Source organism: Ursus arctos, unplaced genomic scaffold (genome assembly GCF_023065955.2).
Source record: "Ursus arctos isolate Adak ecotype North America unplaced genomic scaffold, UrsArc2.0 scaffold_17, whole genome shotgun sequence".
In the NCBI taxonomy this organism is placed as follows: Eukaryota; Metazoa; Chordata; class Mammalia; order Carnivora; family Ursidae; genus Ursus; species Ursus arctos.
The window spans coordinates 36279075-36306471 of record NW_026622841.1 but is presented as its reverse complement, the minus strand read 5'-3'; the positions used below and the strand labels follow the sequence as shown (position 1 = coordinate 36306471).

Sequence of the window (27397 nt, the reverse complement as noted above, 5' to 3'; positions counted from 1 at the left end):
CTAAAATTATAAATATCGACTGATAAAAATATTAATAAAAGTGTACCAAACTATCTTGTGAGTGAACGAGAAGGACTAATGTTAAGATAGGTGCCTTGAAAAGGTACTATAGCTCTTCACCACTGATTTCTTGTCTAACAATATAGAGCTATCCCTGGGCTGTATATTCTGTTCCATTGATCTGTTTTTGTGCCAGTACAATACTGTTTTGATTATTACAGTTTTGTAGTATATCTTAAAATTTAAATTGTGATACCTCCAGCTCTGTTTTTTGTTTTGGTTTTGGTTTTTTGGTTTTTTTTTTTCAAAATCGCTTTGGTTACTTGGGGTCTTTTGTGGAGAACAAACAGATGGTGACCAAAAGGGAGATGGTGGGGGGATGGGGATTAAGACTACACTCATCTTGTTGGGCACTGAGTAATGTATAGGATTGTTGAATCACTACATGGTACACCTGAAACTAGTATAACACTGTAGGTTAGCTATACTGGAATTAAAATAAAATTTAAAAAATAAAAAGCAGAAAAATAAAAAAATACCCTATCCACTTGATACTATAATTCAGAATTTCCAAAATAGTGATTTTTGCACATAAACATGTCATTTTTGGTCATTCATCCTATTATAATATCATGTACTCCTATAACTTCTTATTTTTGTCATTTTGAAGGAAACTTATAATACATTCCTTTTCTACATTGGAAAGGACCACAATAGTGCAAACAGATGCAGACTGAATTAAGAGGAAAGATCTATAAAGGAAAAAGTATTTTCAAAAAATATAGATGGCTCTCTCCTAACAGCGAAGATCGTCCCTCCTAACAGGACTCCCTCCTGACCTTGTATGGCAGAACCATTCATATGAACCATGAAGTCTGTAGGACTTACGGGAGTGGAGGGAGTTTGAAAGGGAAGTTGTTCTACAGATGGGGAAGACCACCTGTTCTGGGAATTGTGGCATGTGCTATGACACACGGTTGGGTCAAATTTTAGAAGAGTAGGTCTACTCCTCATCTTCCCTCTCAGTTTCATACCGTCTCTTGTACACAAAAGCGCCCCTCCTAGAGCTGTTATTCTCCTTCTGGCAATATTGACTCAGCCTCAGGAGAGATAACCCAGTCCTATGTATAAGTGTCAAAAGCAACCAAAGGGTTTAAATTCAGAACTGTTCTTTAGCTATCAGAAAATATTCTGTTTCTTTATATACCAAAGGTTAATCGAATGTCTTGTGTCTTTCATCTCAAATAGTATTTACATAGCAGGTCAATTGAGATTATTCTCTGTTCTAAATTTTTGTGGGTTTTTTGATGCAGAAAAAAGTCACCTTAAATGGTTTCTTGGACACACTCATGTCCGACCCTCCCCCCCAGTGTCTGGTCTGGCTGCCCCTTCTGCATCGACTGGCGAATGTGGAAAATGGTGAGTAGTTACTCCTGAGCTATGGCCATTTTTAAGATTATTGAAATTAGGCTCTCGTGTCTACAGTTATTAAGCCAAGGTCGTTTAGTAATTCTGAGTTTTGAAAGAACCTTTCTCCCTTGATCGGTAAAGCCTTCGAGGTCCACTGCAAAATGAGGACTGTCAACTCCATACACTTATTAAATCTCACCGTGTATCTCTCAATTACAAGTCACATGTGGCTGTAGACTTGTTATGGCAGAACAAGAATCTCAACAATGAATGTGACATTTGCCAGGATTATTTTTCAGTCTGAACTTCTAATACTGGTGTCCATGGCATCGACCATTCCTAGGCACTTGGCCAAGAATAGGCAGAGGAGATAGAGAAAAAAATTAGATTATGGTACCTTGCTCATCTTTAGTCATATGCTCCAAAGGGAAGCTTTCAATGATTGTGATTACATAAAGAATAACTTAACCAAAGGCAAGAATTGTTGTTTAATATCGTAACTCATAGCATGTAGACAGTACTTGGACTTGATTATATGTTAGCTTCAAATCTCAAGTATTTTACCTTGCCTGCTTTATAATTCAGATTGTCAGAGAGAGTTAAGTGTCTCTCAGACTATCTGAATTAGAAGTGTATTCACATCATTTACACATCTCTTTGGGCCCTGTCCATCTGTCTCTCAGGAAAGAAAAAAAAATTGTTAAATGGAGGTAATGTCACTCATGAAGGAAACCCATTAGCCACTCCATTTTTTTTAACAAAATAATTCAATTCTCTCATCCAGTTTTTCTACTCTCCCTCGTTTCCCTTTCTTTTTTCTCCCCCTGTTTTCCATTCCTCTGACGTTCGCTCTCCCCCCCATGGACAGTCCGTTGTGCTCGCCCGTTGTGCAGCTATGTCTTCCAGCGAGCTTTGCTGGTCTCCTGGAGACAGGCAGCAGTTTGGGGGAAAGGAGAGTCGGTTTGGGCAATTTATATTCTCGTAGTGTAAGAGATGGAAGTGGAAAGAGAAATCTGTGGTTAAAAGAAGACCTATCCTCCATCCCCTTTCATTTCCTCCACCTCCACACACATGCTTGAAAAGGGTAGTGAGAGGCCAGGAATAAACATAACGTTCCTCTCAGCCGAAATTGACTGTCATCTGAAGTCATGGCACACAGCAGAAGAACGCAGCCCCGAGAGGCCGTACTTTTCCTTATTCTGGCTCATACTTTTATTTTCTCTTTTTTTTCTCCATGTCCTTCCCCCATAGTCTTCCATCCGGTTGAATGTTCCTACTGCCACAGTGAGAGTATGATGGGATTCCGCTACCGCTGCCAGCAGTGTCACAATTACCAGCTCTGTCAGGACTGCTTCTGGAGGGGACATGCCGGCGGTTCCCATAGCAACCAGCACCAAATGAAAGAGTACACATCATGGGTAAGGCAAGGTCCAGGCAACACTTACCCTCGGACGTGTGAGTGTCGCTCAGAAGGCCAGGGGACGGCGAGGAGGGCAGGAGAATCAAGGGGCAAACGTAGCCTCTACTCTAGCACGCCTTCCTTCCCCTCTGTCCCCACGCCCCCCCACCTTGCTGGGACATCTTCCCTGCTGCATCTGAAGCCAGTGTAGCGTCCTAGGACCGAGGGTTTAGGAAGACTCACACTCTTGTTACTTCTTGGGATACAGACAGCTCAGTACTGGTTTAGATAACAACCGAACAAGCACCTTTGGGATATAATCTCATTTTCACAATAAGTGAAGATTCTTTCCGAGTTTTGTTTTGTTTCAGGTGTGGGAATTGCTTAAAAATTATCGCCAGCTCCTTTTTTCTCAGATGCTGGAGTTCCGTGAAGTGCATGGCTAGAGCATAAAAGAAAGATGTGTGAGCCTGGGGGCTTAGTGGTGGTGTTCCGTTTTACTTTTTAGGAGGTGGGAAGGTTGTGGCAGCTTGCAGGAGGTGACCTGGGAGAGTCTGTCCGCGGGATGCATGTGTGGGAGGAATTTGACTCGGGGAGCTCGGGTTTCAGGCGGTTTAGTTTGCTGACCTACGTATCAGTTACGCTTGAAGGTCGGGTTCCTGTGCTCCTGTGAAAGTATTGCTCCATGTATGGATTAGCTTTTGTGGGCTGCACCATCCGGCCTGCCAACCCCTCTTGGAGTAGTTCTTAAACAAGGAAATGCAAACTTTTTATTGTGAGTTTTTTCTGTATTTTATTTCAATTATTTCAATTAACCCGTAGCCTTTACTTAAAGAATACCTTATTATTCTTTTTTTTAAAAAAAAAAGGTCTTCAGAAAATGCATTTTATTTTACTTTTTTAAGATTTTATTTATTTGTCAGAGAGAGAGAGCACAAGCAGGGGGAGCGGCAGAGGGAGAGGGAAAAGCAGACTCCCTGCTGAGCAGGGAGCCCAATGCAGGACTCGATCCCAAGACCCTGGGAGCATGACCTGAGCCAAAGGCAGACGCTTAACCAACTGAGCCACCCAGCTGTCCCCAGAAAATGCATTTTAAATCAGAATGTTCTTTCTAGGAATGGCTATGGGAACCCGCATTCAGTGTAAATATATTAATTTTGCAGCCTCTGTCAGATTTTAATTCAAGCACCAGTTCTTCACTAAGGCGTCATATACTGAGGGCTTTATGCCAGTTCAGATCACCTCTCACTGTTGGTTGTGTCACATGCTGAGCATGAATATACTAACACAGATCATGAAATACAATTTTGTACCGAAGATAGGAGAAAACACTTTCTATTTTCTCATGGTCGATATACGACCAATTTTCAAACTTGTTCTATCTCACATTCTGAAGGGTTAGTGTTTGAAGACTAAGCATTTTTTTAATTATTGTCTTATGCGAATGCTAACGTCAGTTTAGAGGCCTTTTTCTTAGAGGTTGTGGACTCAAAATTATATGGCTGTGTGCCAGGGCAATGTCCTTACAAAATAGGATCAGACCGCTCAAGAGGATAGAGAGGCTCCAATGTTTATGGGGTTGAAAAGCTGTTGCAGTGGCTGTGTTTTAGGCGTTCTAAGAATTGTATGTCCTAACAAAAGCCAGAGAGGGACTTCTTGAACAATGCTCCTATCACTTAGCTTTTAAATAATGAGGACATAAGTCACTTCATTGTATTGCCAATTATGGGCTCTCTGCACGAAAGGAAGGGACAAAATGGTAAATGGCTTCTCATGGAAAGGAAAAGCTGGCATGAAGATTTATTATATGTGGTAGATTACTTTTGATAGATTTGGCTGTGAAATTTTAAGATCTGTATCCCACTCGCCTAAATGAAAAAGGGATCACATGATGCTCTGGACAGAACATGAATTTTAAACTCCAAAGACTCATATTGAAGTTCCCCTTTCACTTTCAACTGGTTGGATCCAGCCATGCCTGAAACATCCAGCACCTGGATGCCTGTGAAACCTTCTGCTCACCTTCTTACTTCCACTCCTGTCTCCTCCCAGATGGTTTTCTGCTCTTAAACAGGAGTGATCCTTCTAGAAACACATCTGATCCTGTCACCTCCATGCTTTGAACTCTTCATTGTCTCCCTCTGCATTTGAGGTAAAGACCACAGTCCTTGATTTGGCATAAAAGGACTTCAAGGATCTGCCTTCTGCTTTCCTCTCCAGAATGGGCTTTCTTCTTCCTCCATCTGGAATTACCTTCCCAGTCCTCTGACTTACTATCAGAAGGACTCCTGCTGGTCCCCGAAGTCCCAGCTCAGATGGCCTGTGCACAATGACTGCTTCCATTCATCACAGCATTTGCTGACAATAAGCAGCAGGAGACGGGCATTCTGGTGGCTTGTCCCCGCACTTCAGCTCCAGCACTGAGCAAACTCTCTGACTTAGTAGATAGTCGAAGATTTCTTGAATAAATGAATGAATAAATGAATGAGTGAATGAATATCTATTATGAAAACAAATCATCTCCAAAAATGTTACACAAATGTTAACTATTATCACTTCTACCTTTCTTCTTCTTTCTAGAAATCCCCTGCTAAGAAGCTAACTAATGCATTAAGCAAGTCTCTGAGCTGTGCTTCCAGCCGTGAACCCTTGCACCCCATGTTCCCTGACCAGCCTGAGAAGCCACTCAACTTGGCCCACATTGTGTGAGTATCTCTGCCTTCTAGATGAAAAGACATCTTTCTTCATTGACACATGTTCACACCCATACAAAGGCAATTTCACATCAGTTGCTAGGGACCAAGTTTTCAATTTTAATTTAAAAAAAAGAGAGAGAGTAAAAATAATGTAATTATAATTTTTTTTATGTAGGGGTAAACAGTACTTCTGTCTTGATGTACAAGTAAAGTGGGCAACGCTAATGTTGTTCACCTACAGGTAGAAAATAAGCATCATTACAAAATATAGATGTTAGTATAGAGTTTTTACAATTGGACATTAACAATCGATGAAATTAACCATATTAAAAAACTTTAAAGCACACTGTACTTGAATATCATATGTGCTTTGAGTCCCAAATATAAAAGTTCTTTGTTTCATTTATCTGCAGAGAGCCAGTCATCTTAAAGATTTCAGCAAATCTAAAAATTGTTGTTGTCTTATCACAAACTATACAACCTTAGAAGGGTCATGGCCCATACATGGGAAGGTGGAAAGGGGAGGTTGGTGGTAAGATTTCTCAGAACATCCAAAACCAGACATTAAAAAATTATTTCTCCAAAGTCTATGTGACTTTGGTGGGCAGAGGGGTGTGGGCATGGAAACGGTGCTGCCACCCGTTCCTTCCACCTCCCAGAAGCATCCAGCCATGGAGCCTCTCTTAGGCCTGGGCGGCCAGATAACAGGGGAGGCTTAGGTAGAAGAAAGTATTTCTTCCTTGGTATTATCTTGGGCTCAAAAGAAGAAATAAGCTCGTTGTCTGCTTCTATGCCCAATTAGGAATTACATCATCACAAGCACCTCAGAAAGACTCTGGAAAGGCGGTTCCCCCTCAATACAACTGCTCGTTGTTTTGCACGGTTCCGCAGGACCTACTATACTCAGGGCCTAGGTTTGCATGTTGACGTCAAGAGGCAGCTGCTCAGACCTATCAGTATTACAGATCCACCAGTACAAAGTTCAGAACGTGATCCATCAGAGGCGCCATGATGGATCTGAGACCTTTATGAAAGCAGCAGTTCTTTCCTCTGATGGGCCTAAGCAAATACCATCAATTGATTTGTGCTGTGTCTGTGGCTTCGTATGAATACTACGGGGCTCAGTTTGGTTTGCTCCCAAGTGTGCGTTGAGGGTTTACAGTCTTCAGCAATACACACAGCCTGGAGGCTTGTGTTGCTGGCATGGGCTAAACATCCAAAAAGCAAATGTAAGCCAACTCTGTAGAATGTGGCTAACTTATTTTTGGAAATTTTGATCCTAAAAATAAGCCTTAAAAGAAACCAGGGATAAATAAATCCAGGGAGTATCCCAGAGGGCCAGTCACTTGCAAAAAATGACCTTACACGAGCTGTTCTTATTAAGGTCTCAACTGTTTTTCCCCTCGCCAGAGACAATCACTACATTGCTAATAAATGAGCAAAACTAACTGAGAGCAAGTCTGTGCTCTCGGAGGCCTGCTGTGGAGTCACTTCCTACCAACCCAGCTAGGAGTTGCAGCCCAGAGAACAACGTTCAATCAGAGCTGATGGGTGTAAGGAAACGAGAGAGAGATAGTAGATGTGAACAGCCTGACTCTAAGAGCTTTGCAGCAGAACGGAATTAGGATGCTTGCTCCCACTCGGAGACAAAATTAGGAAGTGAGACAGAGTGAAATAAAGTCAAGTTCATGGCCAGGCACACTGCAGTATTACCTGGCACAGGGCCTCTACCCAGTTGTGCTCTGACTGGTGTGTGTGTGTGTGTGTGTGTGTGTGTGTGTGTGTGTATGTGTGTGTGTTTAATTGGCTAATGAGTAAACAAGCTTTTAACTGTGTAGTGGCAATCTGACCGGATGTATTATTCACTGGACTAACTGAGGGCACTCTCTGTACAATTTGAGTTCCACGCAGAGTTTCTGGATGTCCTTCAAATTCTACACAAATGGGCCTTTTTCTGAGAAAAGTTCCATACATTTGACCAGATTCCCCAAATAGTCCTCGAATCAAAATAGTGGTCTATACTCACAGATAATATATTTTTCCAGGATGAATGTCTTAATTTTAAAATGCAAATTGTGAAAAATATTTAATTGTTGAAATAACATGCAAGAAATTCTGCACACAGAATGTCCGATCTCTAGCAGACCAGAATTTTTTTCTTTTTTTAGCTTTAGACATTTTTCTCTCATTTATTATTCAAATGTTTTTGTCGTGAACAGACAGCCACGTCTTTTTCTTTTGTTTTTTGGTTGAGAGTAGCTCAGACTTCTAATTTTAAAATATACCCTTCACGTAGCTATTCTAAATTGTCATAGGTGTGTAAAGCCACTTCGGTGGTGACATTTTGGTATTTTGGCATTTGTTCTTAGCTGTTGTATTTCTTGTTTATTTTACCATGATTAACAGTCTCTATTCTATTCAATTTCTCGCTGCCAAAAGTGATACCTGGTAAGTAGTTCGATAGTCCCCTGTGTGCTTATAAAGACGTGCAATCCTAAGTGGTTGGTTACGAGACACAAAACAAGCGATAACATGAGTCTAGTTCCAGACTAATTCTGCCTTACGCTGAATACTTGCCCTTCACAAGACAAATGCCAATTTTATAAAAATGTCCTCGTGAAGGTCTTGTCCACAAGGAAAATGTTGCCCTAGGTCCCTGCAACTTTATCCTATGGAGCTATTTCTTTCTCGTAAGAATAAACATGCTTAAAATTCCCAATGTGACCTCGTTATTAGAGAAAGTAACTCTCCATTTGATGATGGAGGAAGTAGGAACCTCAGTCCCTTTGAAAGCCACCATTCGGTGCCAAGGTTAGTCATTCTGTGTCCCAAGTTCAGCATTTCCATGACGAACCTTAAACATGAAGCCATGTACTAAGGAACTGCAATTACAGCTTTGCAGTGACCAGCTTCTACAGAGTAAATTTCCCAGGCTAATTAAAAAGCATCCCAAGTCCCTTGTTTCCTCATTTCCTAGATCTGGAGCACAATGGGAAAGCCAAAAAAGACAAAAGAAAACCAGAAATATTGGTCAAGTTGATTGTTTCAACTTGTGGCAAAGTTAAAATGAAGATATTTCATTCTTACTGTTTTAAAATCTGATTTACCTAACTTCAAAATTCACAGAGGACATTTGTATACAGTTAGCATCCTGCTTATAAGGGAAAGTTTGTGCTCAAGGCAGAGTTAGTTTTAAACCAGCCTCATGTCAGAGACACGTCCTAGGTAAGTACTGCAAAACACTCACTTTTCAGAATGTCAGCTGATACGTTCAGAGTAGAAGAAATAGTGAAGCTACTGTTTTGACCTCACCCAACAAATACGGTCTATAAAAATCTTAGAACACTGTTTAGCAGCAAGTACTGGGAACCAAAAGTTTTGGTGAATTTTTGCATATGGTGCTGACATTTTAAAACCTGCGCAGCATCATTTCCAGTCCCATAACCACACTGGGATAAACAAGTCTACCTGTTTCTCAGGATCTCTGCATTGTGGAATCCAAAACCTACTTTGGTTCCATTAAAACTTTGTCTCCTGGTCAAGCCAACACAACTAGATTCTGCAGGCTACTGTGATTAATATCTGCTATTCAGAAATTCTGCACCATCAAACTCAAATCTAGAACTATGGTGAGACCAAAATTTCCTCTGACTCAGAATGATGCCCTGCTTCAGTTTCCATATTCTGAGCTCTCAATCCCATCTCATGGCACATATGCCAGTGACCTTAAAATAAGACTAAAAAGTCACTTGGAGATGAGATAGGCGTCTTAGCTCTGTCATTTTGCCTGATCGAAGACATTAGCAACAGGGACAGAATGACAGACCCCATGCAGCTGGGGGTTTGAGGCCATGCACAATTCTGGGAAATACTGAACCCTATTTTCTTTTTATCGTCATATGGAAAGAACTTTATGGGATGCCTTGCACTGTGTGCCCTGTTATATGGAAACATGCAGATAACAGACTCTCAGTAAAGCCTGTGCTGCTTGACTGCATCTTCGTGTAGAACAAAGAGCAAATCAGGCACAATATGATGTTGCAACTGGCTCCTTCTGGACCAGGTATATTGAGAAAGAACTGTTGTCGTGCGGAGCACAGGAGAAGTTTCTGAAAACTCTGCTTTCCAAGAGGATGTAGATTCTGCTTCTGATCAATTTTTCAGAGGTTCTCCTTTTAGAAGACAGTGGGCCTGGGGATGCCTGGGTAGCGCAGTCGTTAGGCGTCTGCCTTCGGTTCAGGGCGTGATCCTGGTGTTCCGGGATCGAGTCCCACATCGGGCTCCTCCGCTGGGAGCCTGCTTCTTCCTCTCCCACTCCCCCTGCTTGTGTTCCCTCTCTCGCTGGCTGTCTATCTCTGTCAAATAAATAAATTAAAAATCTTAAAAAAAAAAAAAAAAAAAGAAGAAGGCAGTGGGCCTGAAGCTGCCTCAAAGTCCTTGCTCCATTCAAGAATATGACTCAAGAAAACACCATGGCTCAAAGCTCACAGATAAACATTCCTATGGTGTCCAGAGATTTTCCTCCTAATGTTTACTGGACATTCCACCTTTTTAAGGGTATGTAACTTCCCAAAACACTTAAAGAATTTCATTGCAAAATATAAAATTTTGTGTTGATCCTGCGTAAGCTAGAACTCTGATCTTCCCAGCCCCTTTCCTGGGGAGGTGGTGGATGGTTTTTAACTTGTGAGTTTTATTTGTTTTAACTTTTCACCCACACTGTACTTCATTTTAGGCCACCCAGACCTGTAACCAGCATGAATGACACCCTCTTCTCCCACTCTGTCCCCTCCTCAGGAAGTCCTTTTATTACCAGAAGGTAAGTTCCAATCTTACTATGAAATAAGCCCTCTCCTTGGTAATGACCCCTAATTCTGTGTTCAGAATAATTGTTAAGAAAAATATTCTAATGCAAGCCAGGTGTGGAAGATTATTGTTAGAAACTCATTTGTAAATATCTGTCCCAGATGTTCACTTTCATTCGTTTGGATGCTTTTGACAATGGCTGGGATGGTTTTTGGAATGAATTTCCCTTCTGGAAATTCGCATTTATAATCTCCCTACGGTAAGAATGTGGGCTATGTTTAAGTGTTACGACCGACACCCCTCTATTCCATGTCATTGAGAAAGTCACCTTCATAGCACTTGGAATGGCCCCTTTAAGTGAGAGAATCGGAATTTCAAGATGCAATGGGAAATTATTAGGTACATTCTGAAACATCTTATAATTTCATCTCATAATTTGGTGAACTCTGGAGTTCCTGAGGCTAGAGGCTAAAGACCAAACTTGGAAGTATAGTTTCCATATAAGTGATTCCAGGGAGAATAAGAAGAACTTTTTAAAGAGTGTGTACGTGTCTCCTATTTTTATACAAAGATCCGTGCCCATGTGAGCAAAGAACAGGTGAAGCAAATACCTCTCTTAGAGCTATCTTGATAAATATGCAGGGTCAAGAGGCGCTCCAAATTGTTTGATCAAATCTCGCAAATAAAGTACCAGGTACTTATTTTATAAATACACGGAGAAGGCTCACAGGAAAGCAGAAACAAAGGTAAGGAAAATTGGAGTGAGTAATGAACATAAGATTTCAAATGCCTTTCAGCGGAAGAAAACGAAAACAACCTCATGTTTCATAAAAGGAACATAATCAGTCTTTTCCCCCCGGAGAGGTTTCTGAGGTACCAATTTTACTGTAATATCCTGGTACATTCCAGTAAGGATTTGCGCACAATGGGACTCAGAAGGCTGCTGATTTTTTTCCCCTGAGTTCCCGTATTTGCCCATCAGCAAGAACGTGAGATGAAGATATTTCCCATAATTTGTAATTAGCGTAATAAATAAAATGCAGCAGTTCGTGGTGTTGCCTCCCTATAAATGTAGCAAGTCTGTAACAAGTGGAAACGAGGAGGCAAAACTGAGCTGCAGAACGTCCGGGGTGAAATAACATGGTCTAGGCTCTCAGAATGTTCCTTTCGGCACTCCTTCAGAAAGCCACCAGCAAATTCAACCATCTTTTCTACGGTAAAGTCTAGAAGGGACGCGGGCCCATACCTCTGTGTAGGGAAGATCTGGCATGATTTAAGAAAGATGGGCTTTTATTAGGAGACCCTGCATTCTGCGACTGTCAAAGCGGAGATAGACCCCATCCTTACCGAAGGTCGTTTTATATCATTTCAGCTCGGACGGTGCTTATGGTGGATGCGTCTAGATGGATAACATGGCTTCCTCTCCTCTAAAATATTCCTATAATACTTTGAGCTGTTCTGGCTCCTCCAGGGTGCGTGGTACACCCATTAACCCAAACTATGATCATTTCCCTTTTTTTCCCATTTTCAGTCCTTTTGGAACGTTCTGTGTGAACCACAGATAACGTTGTTTCAAGTTCGCGGTCCTTGCTGTCACCATGGAGGTTAGCCTCTGGTTTCTGTTTTAAGGGTGCTGTGCAATAAAGCTGTGTACACCGAACATCTTGCCTCTCTGAGTGGGCCTTGCTCTGTCCATGGAGGGTTTTAATGAGGTCTCATTGTTTGCATCCCTCAGGTTACCTGAGGGGATAAGTGCATCCAGCCCCGGGGCTGAGGAGCATTCGCTCGTAAAGCTGTGTGTCAATCAGCTTGACCACAGCCCACGGTCAGTATCCCGGCTCCGAAGCACTAACTGTAGTTCGTAGTGCTGTAGCTAGCCTGCTGGCGTCCTTCTCCATCACTAAAACCCTCTTCTAGTATGTCTTAGGAGAGATAGCGACCTCTTCTGGGGCTTCATGAGATTCCGTTGAGAATGTTCAACCTGAGCTGCACTTCTCAGCTCTTTCCTGTCTTTTCCGCTTCTGTTACGGATTTCGCGGCCTCATAGCGGCATATATGAGATACATATGTATGAAGAGTGCCAGGCTGGATCTTCTTGTTTGGAGGAGTCCCTGCTTTCGTACATTCGGCAAGACCCCAGATGGTGATATCTTAGGTTCTTGAATCAAAGAGCCTCTTGGAGTGATTGATCTTTGGTACTAACAGGGTAAGGCCGGGACAAGGTCCCGTGGCTGGACCACATCGTAGTAAAAGACTTGAGCATTTAGGCCTTACTGTCCCACTAGGCCTGGGCCACTTTTCCCCCAGGTAAGGCAGTCTGACTCCTATTAAAATAGCAGTTTCAAAACCAGTTCCACGCTCTCAGTGCTTAATTTCTATCACTTGATAATGCTGGTGGTGACCCACTGTTTATTTCTTAACCTTGTCCATACACAAAGGTTGATGGAAACCCATCGTGCCAAATGCAGGCATAAATTAAAGATCCTATTCTTCCTACAATTAGAACCAAACCAAAGAAATACGACCTAGAGCTCTGCCCTCACTCCTGCCCAAACCCAACTGTCCTTTTAAAAAATCTGATAAAACCAGGGCACCTGGTTGGTTCAGTGGGTTAAGCATCTGCCTTCGGCTCAGGTCATGACCCCAGGGTCGTGGGATGGAGCCCCCCCTCGGTCTTGCTGCTCAGCAGGGAGTCTGCTTCTCCCTCTCCCCCCTCCCCATGCTCTCTCTCTCTCTCAAATAAATAAATAAATAAAATCTTTTTTAAAAAATTAAAAATGAATAAATAAAAATCTGGCGAGACCTAAAACCTAAACAAGGCAAGGATGGGGCTGGTCAGTGTTAAGGCAGCATTTAGAAAGTAGGGAGGTATTTTATGTAGCTTGAGTTTTGGGTCTTTTGTATTGTGAGAGATCTTGGAAAGATAAAGCAAGACGAGGATGAATTGAAATCACCACTCCAGAATCCTCAATACAAACTCCCGGTGTTACTCACCTAGAGTCCTTTACAAGCATACCACTCTGATCTTCAAAAGGCACTAGGGTATATCTTTGAAGTCTTTTGACACCCTAGCAATCTACCTCACACAGATTTACGAGTGTATAGCTCTGGGTACCACCACCATCTGTCGCAGCCCTGGTCTTATTTCCATTTCTGGCTATGTACTTGATTCACCTTTCCCTTACTTAAAAGAAAAGAGGGAATTCTCAAAGGCACCCTCCCTTAAACTTCAGAAGTCTTCGTGCGTGTATGTGTGTGTGTGTGTGTGTGTGCACGTGCGTGTTTGTACAGTTAGGTACAGTGTGGGTCAAAGAACACAATTCGTGGACTAATTCACTTCACTCAGTTCTGTGATCATAACCATATCCCTAAACCTAGATTATTTTCTTATAAATGCATAAATTTACGGGGAAAAAATGCTGGAGCAATGGAAGTCTCTCATCGCCACTGGGAAAAGAGCTCCAAGGGCCACGTATGGTGTGGCAGCAACATTATCTACGCTCATGCAAGATTGACTCTCATTACTGCAGAGTATTGCAGGGCTAACCCAGAAGCCCTTCTCCCCCTCGCCGCTCTCAGCACTGTGCCCCTGCCTGTCTGCTGTCTTTGTTGGCGTCGTGCCCCCTTTGTAAAATCTTAATTATCCTGACAAAAGCCTTGCCTCATTCATGTGAGAAAATTAACCATCCTACCGCACGTAAAATAAGGTTCTTTAATTATGGCCATCATCTTTGTGACCGCTATGAGGACACTGTGAAAGTTTGAATGGCTACTTTCTTTTACCCCCAATTTTAGAACCATCTCTTGAAGGTTCACGGATTCTCTCACAAATGGAGCCCCTAGAGTAGTAACTACTCACAAAAGGAATCCCTTTGGCTATTATACACAGCATCTAGCCAGATCTCATCACTCTCCCAAATGTCAGAAAATTGCTTATGATTCACAGAGTGGGTTGAACACAGTCTAATAGGCTATTTTCTGGTTTGTCACCATGCCGTTTGGTTAATAGCTAGTACTGTTTTCGACTCAGTAGCGCACATGGGAAAGGCACATCGCTCACCGCAAGTACTCCCCAAATCCTGATTCTTCCCACTGGAGCAGCATTTGTGAGATTTTTATTGGTTGACTGGTTGGTCTGCTGGTTGACTGGTTTGGGTTTTCAACCACAGAAAAGCTAATTCATTGTATCTTTTTCCGTTTTTTCAAATACTTTGCTTACCCAAAGATTCTTTACCTAACACCCCAGATTTTTAATCAGACTTAAAACATTCAAACTAAATTTTAAGCATTTGTGCGTTGGTAATCAAAAATAAATAGAAATAAAATTGAGGCACTGAATTCAACCTTGGCCTCTGAAAACCAACATTTTCTCAGTGCTTAATTTTTTCTAAGATGAAAACCCATCCTTTCTAGTCAGGGAAAGAGATAAATTTATAAATCAACATCATAAAATAGATAAACTTATTAATCAAGCACCCGGAAGATTTCTTCACTCCTTTCACACTTTCTGGTTATGTTGTCTGAAATTTCATGAAATTTGAAATAATTACTCTTTACAGTTAATTCTTTATTCCATGTAGCCCCAGAGCTCCACTAATCTGCTAGTTTTTTTCAAACCTGAATTAAACTGGTCTTCACACTCCATTCGATTTCCTATACTGAAATATTAGTGCATAATTAAAACTCCAGTCACCTCTCTCCTTCACTTCAGTAACCTTTATTCTCTTACTAAAGATACTTTAGTTCTTCTCTATGCATGCCCTGTACCCAGCAAACTTTTCTAGATGCTCTCTTGGCAAAAATGCAATTGAAACGGCTTAATGATATCTGGGGGACAACATAGTAAATGTAGTGAATCAAATATGACCAAGAATTCTTATTATTTCCTCCATGGTACCTGCTTCAAAGATGGTTCAGCTTTCATGCCAGCCTGAATTGATGACAACTAATTTTCCCACTGAAACACTGAGTGGTTTTTTTTATGCTTGTTTGCTGGTTTGCATGTGGCAGATAGTTTCTGTCTCAGATCTCAGAGATTGAAAACTAGAAAAGGAAAGGAAGACAGGATTTTTCCAGAAATTATCTCAACTTGTGGACATTTTTTTAATTGTTTTTAAATTAGTTTAGTGACCTTGTTACTAGCCTGTGTTAATTATAGTGAGAAGCAATTAAATAAAAAACAGCTTTATTGAGATATAATTGACATATAATTCAATGAATATATTTAAAGTAAGTGTGCAGTTCAATTAAGTTTTGACATACATAATGTGTCGTACATACACATATACACACGTGAACATACTATATGTTCACATATGTTATGAACATATATTTTCATAAGTGTGAATGTACACGCATACTGCATGTATGGCTATACATATGTGTTGTGTTTACATACATACATGAGAAGCATGTATTTCTGTGTATTTATTCACAATAAACAGTTACTTAAGAAGGGAGCCAACTTTACAAGTCATCCTTTACCAGTTCAAACACCACACAAGTTTATCAATTATTTAAAACCAGTAAAAATGAAAATATGTTTTTAATTTGCCATTGTTTAAATATCATTTTGCATTTAACCATTTGATAATAATTATTTTACATTACATAATTTGTGTGTATACTACTGTTGCTCTGTGAAACTGCATCCAGGACTTTTATTTAAATCCTGTATTTTCATGTTTAATAAAAGAAAAAAAATTGAACCAGAGCTAATATAGTAACACAGCATAAGCAAGAATGGCTTTTAAAACTATATTTCAGGTTTCAGCACAAATCCAGGGAGCATTTGTACATGATTTTGTACCTTAGAACACCCCAAAAATATTTATGCTTCAGCAAAAGCTACGACATTGGTTGTTGCTCTTTAAAACCAACGGTGAATTTTAAATAAATAAACATGAGACATTTTGAGATTGCTCTCTCATTCCAACCCATTGTATCATTGTATGTGTGTGTGAAAAAAAATCTGGGAAAAGGCCATTTCTCTTTATATAAAGTTGCTCTTTTCCAGAGGTCTCAAAAGGAATTGGTGAGAACACAGAGAATTTCTCAGAGAACACATAAACTTCAAAATTTACCTGTCATCCCCTCCAGGGTATGACAGTCCCCACACCCATTCATGTTAGTATGAGTGCAGAGGAATGAACTTATACAATGACAAGGACCTGGTGGCGGGAAAAAAAACAATAAGAAAAAGAGATATGTGTACATACAACTTTAGAGAGGCTGACCCTGCTTTTCCTTGGGACTCAGATTAGAAACGATTATCACACATGTCAAGAGGAGCCCCAGGGAGTTCCCAGCTTCAGAGGGTAAAAGGAAGAATGCATTTTGATTTGAGAACAGGGCATGTGGAAGAAGGGGAGGCTTTGACAGCTGGACTTCTGTGCCAATCATTGTTGCATTCTGGCACACAGACATTCCAGATGCATCACTTCTTGGGAAGAATGTAGGTGCCCATGTGCCTGATCCCAAAGCCCACAACGAATTGGAAATGCCACCTAACATCTCCACACAAATGGCCAAGTTACCAAGTGAAAATTTAAACATCGAATGTATTCTATAAAGTACCGTGAGCATATGTTGCGTTGAAGAAATGATAATAAACTCCATATTTTTGCTACCTTCACAACAACTCAGGAGAAAAAGTTTTCACTTTGCTTTCCTTCTTTGAGCTCCTTAGGAGCTGCGAAAGAAAATCTAGTGAAGATACTTCACATGAAAAGTCTTTATAGACCCAAGTTTTAAGTGAAAACTGCCTCCTCTGTCAACTCTGTAAGTTCTTGATCTATTTCATTTTGACCCACTCTTGTCTTCGTCATGAACTTGGCTTCCTCTATACGTGGTCATATTTTTGGCTTCCCAGAAATAAATGATGAGGAGAAGAATTTGAGACCACTTCTAGGAAGTCCAGAAACTATGCGGACCGTGAGTACCAAAAGTCGGAAATGCTCTTGGCACTAGATACTAAGAGCCACAGCTAAACAAAGTCAATAATGTATTTCCACAAATTCATAGAGGCAGACAGTGTAATTTTCATATTTCCCAAGAATTCACGTGGGAGGCAGACAGAACATGAAAGAACTTAAATGATTTCTTCAAACCAACATTGGCAAGGGCCAATGCAAAGAAAATGACAACAAAATGAAGAGATGCATATAGATAGAATGTCTGCTCCTCTTCCCTCTGAAAGAGGAAAGGATTGGGGAAGAAGAAGGAAGAAAAAAGAAGAGAAGAGGGAAGTCAGGCAAATGGAGTAGGGGAAGGAAAGAGGGGCCCAAAGAATTGGGAGATAAAGAATAAGGTCACCAAAGGAGAATCTGGGCCTCTGTTCCCTTTCTGAAGCCAGCAGGACTCCTCCAGTGACCAAGAAACAAGATGCCTTCCTGGGACTTAATGACACATCACCTTCCTCCTGTAAGACTTCTCTGGCATAATCGGTAGCAAACACATACTCCCGGCTGAGCCTCTTATGTTTCTTTTCTCTACTAGTCCGTCCTTTCTTCCTGTGCATTCAGCACCAGAGATTACCTGCGCAATTACTATGCTTTTGATTTACGGAATCAAATACCACCACGATTTCTGAGATTTGAGGGGCAAAATGCATAACAAGGCAGGGAAATAGGTTCAGTTTGGAGGGAAGAATCATTGATATTTCACACCATGTTTTGAGTGGTTTTGCAGGGATCCTTAATCAGATATACAGTAGGTACATCTATCTTGATTTAAAAAGAAAAAAAGTTGGGGAGGGAGGTACTTGGGCAGCAGAGAGACTGTAGTTACTAGGTAATGAATACAGAGGGATATGCTTCAGAAGACAAGGTGTGGAATGCCATTTTGGTGGGATGATAGGAAAATACCAGCTATGATGGCTTAAGGTGGTTATTTCATCCTGATGGACAGCGTCATCGTCTTAGAAGGTGAAGATCAGTATGCTGGAAAAAACCTCATTATGTTCATCAAGAAGTTAAATTCTCCTTGAACATGAATCGTTTCATTTTGGAAGTCAATTTCATTTGTGTGCAGTTGTACTCTTTAAGTAATAGGTGCATTCCTGAAAAGCTAAGTGAGGTCATACATTCAACAAACATGAGTGCTACTCTCTACTGGACACTTTCTTTATAAATCAAATTAGAGTTTAAGTTTGCCAGAGACCTCACTGCTTAAGTCATCTCAGAGTATATACAATTATAAAACAAGAATTCTAGTTACAATGTGCATAATTCGAATGCGATATTGGTTTTCACATTTGTATTTTCTTTGTACTTCATGATCTAAAATAGTGATACTTTGTAGTATATCCTTAAGACTTGTAGTTGAAGTTTTTAAGATTTTAACTAGTGAATAAGCCATCTTCATACATACATTTAGAACTTGTTGACAAGTTGGGAAAGTTTGTGGTAAAACCTCATCATTTCAACCCCAGAAATACAGATTTGGTCATCAAAGTCAGATACCTAATTTTTATATTCTCCATGAAAAGGGTGGGAGGGTAGTTTTCGGTCCACCAGTGTTAGAGGGCAAATTCTTAACCTACAAAGGAGCAGGCTCCCTTTAAGCGCATTACAAGTACAGTTTTATTACCAAGTATCAATACCATATTTCCCAGTGAGGCATGCTCAGTAAATCTTGGGTGACTTGGGCTTGGCCACACTTTATTAATTATTATTTCTATTTCTATTTGTCATTTAATAAAACCACACTTTAAACTTTTAAAACTATCATTTGAATTATTAAATGAGTGTTCCTCATAATAAACCTAAAATGAGAAGAATTTGCTATATGGATAGACCTCTAATCACCAGTTATAGACACAGGGAATATGAATATATATTTATAACACTCAAAGATTAATTTCTCTGTTTCTCTGAAGGTTTTCTTTGCAGCTTCTCAGCAAGGGTCAGGTGACTTGTGCCTGGAGTAGTAAAGCACTTCTAATATGACCACAGTCTCTAGGAAATTTTCAAGTCTCTATCCAACTCAGAAAGTTGGAAAATATAGGGAAGGCTGGAGAAGTATACTTTTTGAGTAGGATCTAAAGGCTGGCCGCACTTAGTGAACTGTTGGACCTTTTACATGATAGTCCGTAATGAATGTTGAATGAATTTTCATTATGTCCAGGCATATGCAATCTATTTGTTAAGCAAATAGCAAGGTCAAATCGGGGATCATGGAAGCTTGTGTAATTGCAATTATGGTTCTCAGGCCAGGTTTCTACTCCTAGTTCAACTCTGTGGAAATCTGAAAACATCTGGAACCTTTCAAAATAACAAGAGAGCTGTCCAAATGGAGCTTGGATCTAGACTTGGGAGTCTCTGTAGCCAGTTCTATTCTTGAATGCATTGCTGTGTTTACGCTCTTCTTGGCTTTCCCATCTTATTAACTAGCTCTCCTCCCAAGGACAGTGAAGTAGAGCAGAACAAACTGCTGGCTAGGGCTGCTCCGGCTTTTCTGAAGGGCAAAGGGTAAGTTAAAGCCAGAGTGCACTGGAATCCTGAATTAACAAAACTAAAAATGGGGATTTCTTGTGTCAAAAATGCTTTGCGTTTGAAAGACCATCTTTGATTTAGTAAAAGCAGCTCTATTATAACCCCACTAACAGCACCATGTAGTTCTTTGGAGTAGGCACATCTGTGTTAGTCACTTTCTCTGATTTCCTTTTTTTATTTTATTTTTTTGTAATGACTAAACTTCAGATTTGATTTTCCGAAGGATACTTACACTTTGCTTGCAACCCAATCAATGTGTTTACTATACAGATAAATTTCTTGGCTTTAGTGGCTTGAAGAATGCAAATCTGTTTTCTTAAAAGCTACTTTACTAAGTGGAAATCTTTATTTTCTTCTTTTAATTAGTGAAATGGAACTGTGTATTTCATTGCTTGGATTTTGCTTGTATTTTTCATAGAACATCACCTACTTTTCCTCTACCTGCGTGGTTTTCTAAATGCCTTTTCTATCACAATCTCACTCCTACCCACTCCACTTATTTCTGTTCACCTCTTCTACCAACACCGTTTCTTTCCTCCTGCCCTGTTTCAGGATACAATACAGCCTGAATGTGGCAGACAGGCTAGCCGACGAACATGTTCTCATCGGGTTGTATGTCAACAGACTCCGGAACAACCCATCATGGTTAGTGCAGGTTTGGCTGCTTGACTGTCCTTAGAGAGGTTAATAGTCTGATCCCTTGATGAGAAGTCTCAGCAAAGGGGCAAATGGATGCCACAGGTGTCACTAAGTCACTTTTGAACTGATTCAGTTAAGACGTCTCTCATGATGGTAGGTTGGCTACTTCCCATTCGTATACCATAGAATTCATCAAGCTAAAGGGAAAACTTGTGTAAGTGGACGCCGTGCTAAATACTAGCCTTCAGCAGATGCAGGGCTCTGGGTCCCACCAGTCAGTTCTGTGTTACACGTGCCATGTCAAGTTATCACACAATAGTGATGCGAGAATTTGTTTTATTTCAAGGTCATGGATGTCTCTGCTGATGTGGAGGGCAAAGCTCTATTAATTTAAGATAGAAGTGAAAAGAGGAAAAATGATGGGATGGGATCATACCATGGAAATCATTTCCTTAATGGTAACAGTGGGAGAAGCTGTCTTTCAACTCTTCTCTGACTTACCAATGTTTCTGGGGAGCCATCCTCATAAAGCCTGCTTTCAAGTCAGAGAATATGCAAAGCTTACTTCCAGCTGTGTTAAATGTAGGAATTCAGATAGCCCTGCGTATTCGGATAAAGGCATTCATAAAGTTTTTCTCTATTTTAATTGTGACCTAGGAGATTCCTCCCATTGGTTGAAGTTACTTGCTTTTGATAATAAATGTACGTTTGCACTTTGAATGAAAATAAGTGGACAGACTATGTATTTATCATATGCTTCAGCCTAGTTTAGACTCCTGTGTTTACAAATGTGTTTAGAAAACCAGTTCCTTAGGAATATTTGAATTTTGCATAATAATTCTAACTTTCTCCGAACTAAGGACTGATGGATTTTTTTTTTTTTTGCAGTTATAAATATTAAGTGAATCAATGGGTTAAATTGCCTCTAAAATATCTGGCCTCCTTTCCTGTACTATTTCACAAAAAGCATCACTGAAACACGTGATGGCCACTACTCAGTCCTCATGGCCTTTACCACTTAGTATTGTTAGCCACTTCTTTGTTTCTAGAACTCTTCTCCCTGGACTGTTTCCTGCTCCGAATGTCTAGAACTGTTCTTGCAAAATTAGTACATGAGATGATTTTAGGTGATACATTGATGAGCATCTATTAGTAGTTACATATTTATCTTAATTTGTATTTTTAAAAAATATATAACCAGCACACTCGTTTCATTTTATATTATATCCTACACTTCACGAAGATAAAAATGAAAAGCTCTCTTTAGCTAACCCCATCTCTTTGTTGAAAGTTGCCCAACTTGTAGATCATACAGTTCCTCTTCTTTGTTACCTCACAGCCTCTCAAACTACAAGTGAGAAGAGTGATTGCTTTAATCTTATTCCAATGAGTTTGGATCCCCAATGTTGTATGGTAACTGAAACAACAGAACTAAATACTGAATTACCAAAAAAAAAAAAAAATGTATCGACAATCCTCAAAGAAGAGTATTGTCAATATAGATTCAATCATATCTGAAGGCAAAGCTGTGGTCTCATACTGTGTCCTCTTCCCCCTAATTCCGAGCACACTCCCGTCATTTCTCCCACTCTTCTTTGACCTTTTCTTAATTAAATTTATAACAAAGAAATCTCCAAAGAGGAAAGATCGCAGTTTGTCACTACCAGCCATTTTCCCTACTCGAGTGATTGATCGTATTGGCTTGATGGTCACTTAAGACAGTAAAACTGTCTCCGCAGAGACACCTCACATCTACTTGATGAAAGCTCGAGGTGATATTTATTTCGAAAACAAAGCAGAATTTAAGACTGATCAATGAAGCAGACTCCCTGTTAAGAGCTGCTGCCCTCCATATTTCTTTACATTTTTTATATTTCTTTACGCTTTTTACTCTTCTTAGAAATTTCCAACTTCTCTTTTGAATGTCTCATTTTTCTTCTCTTTCTGTTGTATGGAATTAGATCCTGACAATTCCCCACACCTGCCATGACTATGTAAATGATGTAGTGATCTCTCACCATCTCTGGCATCAGAATAGCCAATAATGCCTCACCGTCCTTTGACTCTGGTGAGATATGAAAGGGTAATAATCATAAAAGCTACCGTTTTTTAAAGCGCATGCCTCCTGTTAAGCACTGTGTAAAAACTTTATTTACATTATTTCCCCTAGTCCTTAGAGTAAGCCCATGGAGTAAATGCATTCATCCCCATTTTCTAGATAAATAAAGGAATCAATTTACAGAGTTTGCATGACTCTCCCACAGTCACATAGCTACGAAGCAGTGGATCCGGGACTTTAACCTTTATCTACCGACCCCCAAACTTCTAATCACTATGCTACATGGCCTGTTATAAAGTAAAACCTACATAAACACATGCCCACCAGAAAGGTTTCCGGGAGACTACTCCCCACTGCATCTACCGCTTATCTGTTTCCTGGAATTGCAAATCCTACTATGTTATTTTTACTTCACTTTAACAGATATGTTGAGCACATACTGGTAATACGAACGGTGATGGTTAGTGTTACCATTTTTGTATTTAGTCGATACACTGTGGTTTTCCATTTTAATTACAATCTTCCAAAGAGCAAGAATTTTGTCTTCAGTCCCTTATATCTCATCATGGCCAGAATATGAATAATAAATTTTACATTTATGAAGTGCTTCAAAAATTACAGAGCCCTTTCTTATACATTATTTGCTCACCAAAGCTCTGTAAGTTTGGATATTATTAAGTCCATTTCATTGATAAGAAAATGCTACCTCTGACACATTAAGAGTCTTATCCAAGGTCACATGCTAGCAAGGACTTGCACACAGGTCTTCTGACGCTGGGTCCCATCTATTTTCCACCCCATTCCTCAGACTCCCTGTCTGTGCACCCTTCATGAGATGGTCTGCAAACAGGAACCTAATAGCTGTTCTTGATTAAAAGATTTGTTTTTGTAATTATTCATCTGTGCTCCTGATTAACTGTGTGGAGGACTTTTCCCCATATTAAGGACTTAATACAATGGGAAACTGACTCATTTGTAAATAGTCTACTGCTAAATTAGAGAAACACTTCTGTATCCTTGCTAGTTCTGATGTGAGATAAGCCAAATAAATTCACTGTGGCTCAAGGGAAAATTCCTGCTATCTTCCTAATTCAATGAAGTTTTAAAAGCCTTCATGGTTTTCAACCACCTTCTCCAATGGGGGAGAAGGGGTATCAAGATATAACACGGTGAGGGCTTTTCTGCCTGTCCCTAAAGCTCGTCAAGTGCTGGGCTTGCTAGTGGTTTATAGGAACCAACTGTGGCAGGCAGACTAAAAAGATCGGAAACCAGCCCAGAATTTCCAACTCTACCCATAAATATATCCTTGATACTTACCATATTCGCAAGCTTCTGGCATATTACTCTCAGCTCTGAAAAGACCCCCTGTGTAAGGGAGGGAGAGAGTGCAGTTAAAAGCTACCATTAATGTCATGATCAATTACTGTCACTTAGTTATTAGACCCCTGATCACATATAAATGGGTTAAAATTTGTTCTGCCTATGTTTTTCTCAAGTACAGGAAATTATATATTTGATGCTGGTTCTAGGTTTCATATATGAGGTCTAAATTTTTATCGGCTGCCTGCTTAAAACCCTTCAGTAGATTCCCGTTGCACTTGGTTTACAACCCAGACCCTTTGCCATGGCCTACAAGCCTGTGCACGATCCAGCCCCAGCCTCACGGGCTTCTCCCACTCAATCCCAGTACTTAGCAGCATCCACTTTAAATAGCCCTAAAAACAATTCCTAAAACTGCCTCAAGACCATGATACTAGCTCTTCCCTATGCCAAGAACATTTTTCCCACTTTACCCTTGTCCTCTCCGGCCACACACATGTGCACTGGTTCCCTTTACATGTATGTGAAGGCTGCTTCTCTGGCTTCCAAACTCAGATGAAAGGCATCTCCTCAGGTAGGTCTCCCATACTAGCCTCTATCATACTGTTTATTTCATTCTTACCATAACCATGTAATCCTTAGTTGGTCAGTTGGCTGGTTGATTAGTTTACCAGCTGCCTTCTCTGTAGGGCAGGGAGCTTCTCGAACTTGTTCATTACCATAATAGCTCTGGCACCTAGCACAGTGCCTGGTACACAGTAGGTACACAATAACTATCTGTTGATGTCATGGGATATTGATGGTGCTATAGATATAAAATTCCCTCTCACCCTAAACAAAATTCTCAGAAAATCTTTTTACTAATAAAATAAATATTTTTTTACTACTTAAAAAAATCACCTATTGTAAATTAGCCCTTAGGTTAAACATTTAGTGTAGGAGTATAAAGTAGATGAAAAAGTAAAGTATTAAGCTTTACATAGAGAGTGGTGGTAAACCTGGATAAAGACAAGCTTCAGCAATTCACTGACATGGGGAAAGCAACTGATGGGGGCAAAAAATAAAATAAAATAGGGGCGCCTGGGTGGCACAGCGGTTAAGCGTCTGCCTTCAGCTCAGGGCGTGGTCCCGGCGTTATGGGATCGAGCCCCACATCAGGCTCCTCTGCTGGGAGCCTGCTTCTTCCTCTCCCACTCCCCCTGCTTGTGTTCCCTCTCTCGCTGGCTGTCTCTATCTCCGTCAAATAAATAAATAAATAATCTTTAAAAAAATAAAAAAAGAAAAAAGAAAAGAAAAGAAAAGAAATTAACTAAAAGTGATATTGGGACAGAATTTTTTTTTTATTTGGATGTTCTCTGATCTCTTCCACTTCGTATTAGTTTGTCAGGGCTGCTATAACGACATGCCACAGACTGTATCCTAGACAACAGAAGTTTATTTTCTCACCGTGCTGGATGCTGAAAGTCCAAGACCAAGGTGCCAGCAGGGCTGATTTCTCCTAAGGTCACTCTCCCTGGCCTGCAGACGGCCACCTTCTTGCTTTGTTCTCATGTGGCCTTTCCTCTGTGCACAAACATCCCTACTTCTGTTCTGCTTCTTATAAGGACGCCAGTCATGTTGGCTTAGGGCCCCACCCTTACCACTCATTTGACCTTAATTACCTCTTCAAAACCCTATCTCCAAATATAGAGGTATTCTGAGGTATTGGGGTTTAGGTCTTCAACACATGAATTTGGGGGAAGACACAATTCAATCTATGACCCACTTCACCACTAAATCCACCAAATTAAATGCCTTTAACATTTTAATGTGTAGGCTAAAACTTGACCCTTTTCAATAAAAGTTAATTTAGAAAATGTAAATGTATTACAACCTGTTGAAAGAAAAAAGAAATTATTACCTACACTCGCTGAAGGTGTCTCTTATTTATATGAATTTTCAATTCCTTATTAATACTACTCCTTTTCTTCTGTACAATGTTTAGGAGTGTTAGTTATAAAACTAGACTTCTGGGGCTCCTGGTTGGCTCAGTCGGTTAAGCATCTGCCTTCAGCTCAAGTCATGATCCCAGGGTCCTGGGTCAGACTCTACTCAGCAGGGGAATCTGCTTCTCCCTCTCCCTCTGCTCTTCCCCCCTGCTTGTGTGCTCTCTCTCTCTCTCAAATAAATAAAACATTTTTTAAAAATTTATAACTAGACTTCTGAGAAAGCGATTTCCTTAGATAGAATTCTAGAAATATGAGGAATTTTCAAGTTTGAAGAAGGTAGAATGCATGGCCTTGGGGTTATAACATAGTGAGCTGGTAAAGTCGGGGTCTCAATAAAGGTTTTGAAGGCCTCCCTACAGAGATGCCATTATCGTGGTAAATTTTATTATTATTATCCAGGAAGATTGCCATTTCATGATTTCCTGTCTTTTCCTTTTAATCCAGTCATTCAAGAGCCAACAGTTGAAGCTTTGAGTGTTAGTTCATTTCCCCCCCCCCCCCCATTCTTCAGTCCCATAAAATCACGTCCTGGCCCCCAGAATCCCTTTGCTCCTTTCCGCCCTGACTCGCTTCTGCTCACTGACTCCTGAAGGAGGCCTGAACAGGTTCCATTGCCAGAGCATTTTGCTCTCAACCAACTGCAACAGGTAGGAAATAACCTGATAAAGTAATCCTCCAATTCAGTGCAACTAGCAATGCCTTCTCAGGCAATAATCCTCCTTTCTGCTGTTTGCATTTTAATAGAAGAGTACAGGAGGCCTCATGACCTTAAAAATAAATCTCTACTGATAAAATTCCTTTCACCCATTCAGACAAATGGAAAAATACTAAGAGAAAACATGGAAGTATTTCTGCTGCCCTTTGGACCACATTATTATTTGCTGGACTGTCCCAACTGGGAAGTCAGAACAGGCTCACAGAGAAACCAAAGAAACATGAACATACCCTAGGTTCCCAGAAATCTTTTGCTAAATCACAGTTTAGTAAGCCCTACCTCAGCCGAGGCCACTTGAGTTTCCTAGAATGCCATTTTGAAATCGCTAGCAACACACACTGGCCATGCATTTAAGGTAGGAAGTGGAGAGCTTTCAAAATAATAGATTTCCCTGCTCTGAAATGCAGTCTACACAGCAGCCACTTTTTAATTCATCATGGTCTTGTAGCAAGATTACTGATTATAAAGTCTTGAAATGAATAGCCAGAGATGGAGAACGTGTTGGAATCGGTATTTCTTTAATGATTTAGGGATTATTGGCCATTCATTTTCAACTATTTGTAATTGAAGTCTTGAAATAATGGAATTTATCAGAGGAATGCCTCATTCACCCTTGTATAATTTGAACATACTGAAATGGCACATGTGGACTCATAAATCGTTTGTGTGCACAAAGGGGTAATATATCACTCCACCCCTCATTCACTCAGCACTGGGGGAGGAGAGGCACGGAGGTATGAGTTATAGCTTACTAGACAGGATCCCATAACTTCACGTCTTACATCTCCAAGAGGCTTTTTTTATGTAACCTTTACATTATTTATACTTGCTGGTCATTCATGATAAAAGACACTTTTATCATGGGGGTTTT

The 27397-nt window shown here is 40.3% G+C and overlaps 1 protein-coding gene across 50 annotated transcripts in view; it reads left to right on the top strand.

Annotated features, from left to right (window-relative positions):
- The window catches only part of DTNA (dystrobrevin alpha), a 344923-nt gene that overhangs the window by 275257 nt on the left and 42269 nt on the right, over positions 1 to 27397 (top strand). For 15 of the 50 annotated variants that reach the window (XM_044382918.3, XM_048218536.2, XM_044382919.3 and 12 more), the window contains 7 exons: positions 1314 to 1419; positions 2662 to 2828; positions 5390 to 5514; positions 10241 to 10324; positions 12047 to 12136; positions 19704 to 19781; positions 20358 to 20450. In XM_044382918.3, coding sequence (XP_044238853.1) covers positions 1314 to 1419; positions 2662 to 2828; positions 5390 to 5514; positions 10241 to 10324; positions 12047 to 12136; positions 19704 to 19781; positions 20358 to 20450 — 743 coding nt within the window. Of the gene's footprint in view, positions 1 to 1313; positions 1420 to 2661; positions 2829 to 5389; positions 5515 to 10240; positions 10325 to 11683; positions 11972 to 12046; positions 12137 to 19703; positions 19782 to 20357; positions 20451 to 27397 lie in introns of those variants that run through there. The other 35 variants (XM_048218553.2, XM_048218552.2, XM_048218546.1 and 32 more) reach the window with 6 other exon arrangements.